The sequence below is a fragment of the Silene latifolia genome, chromosome 2, assembly GCF_048544455.1.
Source record: "Silene latifolia isolate original U9 population chromosome 2, ASM4854445v1, whole genome shotgun sequence".
Lineage (NCBI taxonomy): Eukaryota > Viridiplantae > Streptophyta > Magnoliopsida > Caryophyllales > Caryophyllaceae > Silene > Silene latifolia.
The window spans coordinates 8,100,051-8,101,393 of record NC_133527.1 but is presented as its reverse complement, the minus strand read 5'-3'; the positions used below and the strand labels follow the sequence as shown (position 1 = coordinate 8,101,393).

Genomic DNA, 1,343 nt, shown 5'->3' with positions numbered 1-1,343 from the left:
CGGTAATCCGAACCACATTGGGCTGACTAATCCGAATTTCGGGGCGTGTCCAAGGATTACGGTATTTAAACCCCTCCCAATCGCAGTTGTGGGGGATCGATCCGCAGACCTCCCTACCAAGGGTAACCCCATGCTACCACTGCGCCAACCAACGATTGGTATCATAGTTGACTTTATAACTCTATATAAATACCCCATGTGTACGAACCATATAGTATCTATCCTTGTAGTAATTCAACCTCATTTACTTTCTACTCATATACTAATTCTTCCTATTTTCCTACTTATTCGAATATGAATCTATCCATTTTAATTGTATTTTCGATCTTGGTCACGTCCTCGTATGCTAACACGATAGAATTTGACTATTGTGTCGCGGACCCAGCCCTTCCTCATGGACCGACTGGCTATGCATGCAAGGACCCAGCAAAGGCCACATCCGATGACTTCGCCTACTCGGGCCTCCGTACACCTGGCAACACGTCCAACATCTTTAAATTTGGAGCCTCACTCGCTCTGGTCGCCCAATTCCCAGCCTTAAACGGGTTGGGAATATCTATTGTTCGAGGTGATATGGATGTAGGAGGAGCTGTGCCCATACACACTCACCGTGTGTCTGAGCTTCTTGTAGTAGTTGAGGGTACGATTATTGTTGGATTTATTGACACGAATAATACAGCTTTTTATAAGACTCTTAAGAAGGGTGACTTGTTTGTTACTCCACCTACACTCGAACATTTTGAAGTTAATGTTGGAACAATACCCTCTGTGATATATGCTAGTTTTCCTAGCCCAAATCCCGGTGTTCAGATTATTTCTAATTCCCTTTTCCAAAGCGATTTGCCTACTGAGATCATTCAAAAGATTACTTTGTTGGATCCCACGCAAATTAAGAAGCTTAAGAGAGTGTTTGGCGGTACTAATTAACTTTGGTTATTAGTATAAAATGGTGACTTTCGTGTATGATTGAATTGTTTGTAATAATTGTGACCACATTTGCTTGTTGGTTTGAAATTCAGTTTATCACTTGTTTATTTGGAGTTGAATAAATTATTGATCTTAAAAATGCAATATGTGTAGAGACCAAATAATCGAATATCCTCTCGTTGGGGTTTATTCGAGTTGAGATTATATGTTCCATATTATTAGAATTTTATCTCGATCATATTATATTACATAAGTAATATTTATTGACACGAATAATACAGCTTTTTATAAGACTCTTGAGAAGGGTGACTTGTTTGTTATTCCACCTATACTCGAACATTTTGAAGTTAATGTTGGAACAATACCGTCTGTGATATATGCTAGTTTTCCTAGCCCAAATCCCGGTGTTCAGATGA

At 39.4% G+C, this 1,343-nt stretch overlaps 1 protein-coding gene across 1 annotated transcript; it reads left to right on the top strand.

The window, feature by feature from the left end:
* Positions 1–238: 238 nt before the first annotated feature.
* LOC141628119 (auxin-binding protein ABP19a-like) lies at positions 239–1,071 on the top strand. The gene has a single exon (XM_074441303.1). The coding sequence runs from the start codon at positions 295–297 to the stop codon at positions 925–927; it is 633 nt and encodes a 210-aa protein (XP_074297404.1). The 5' UTR covers positions 239–294; the 3' UTR covers positions 928–1,071.
* The last annotated feature ends 272 nt before the right edge of the window (positions 1,072–1,343 follow it).

What these genes read in the sequence shown, in the direction of transcription:
- LOC141628119 (XM_074441303.1), top strand. Translation starts at nt 295, where the DNA reads ATGAATCTATCCATTTTAATTGTATTTTCGATCTTGGTCACGTCCTCG.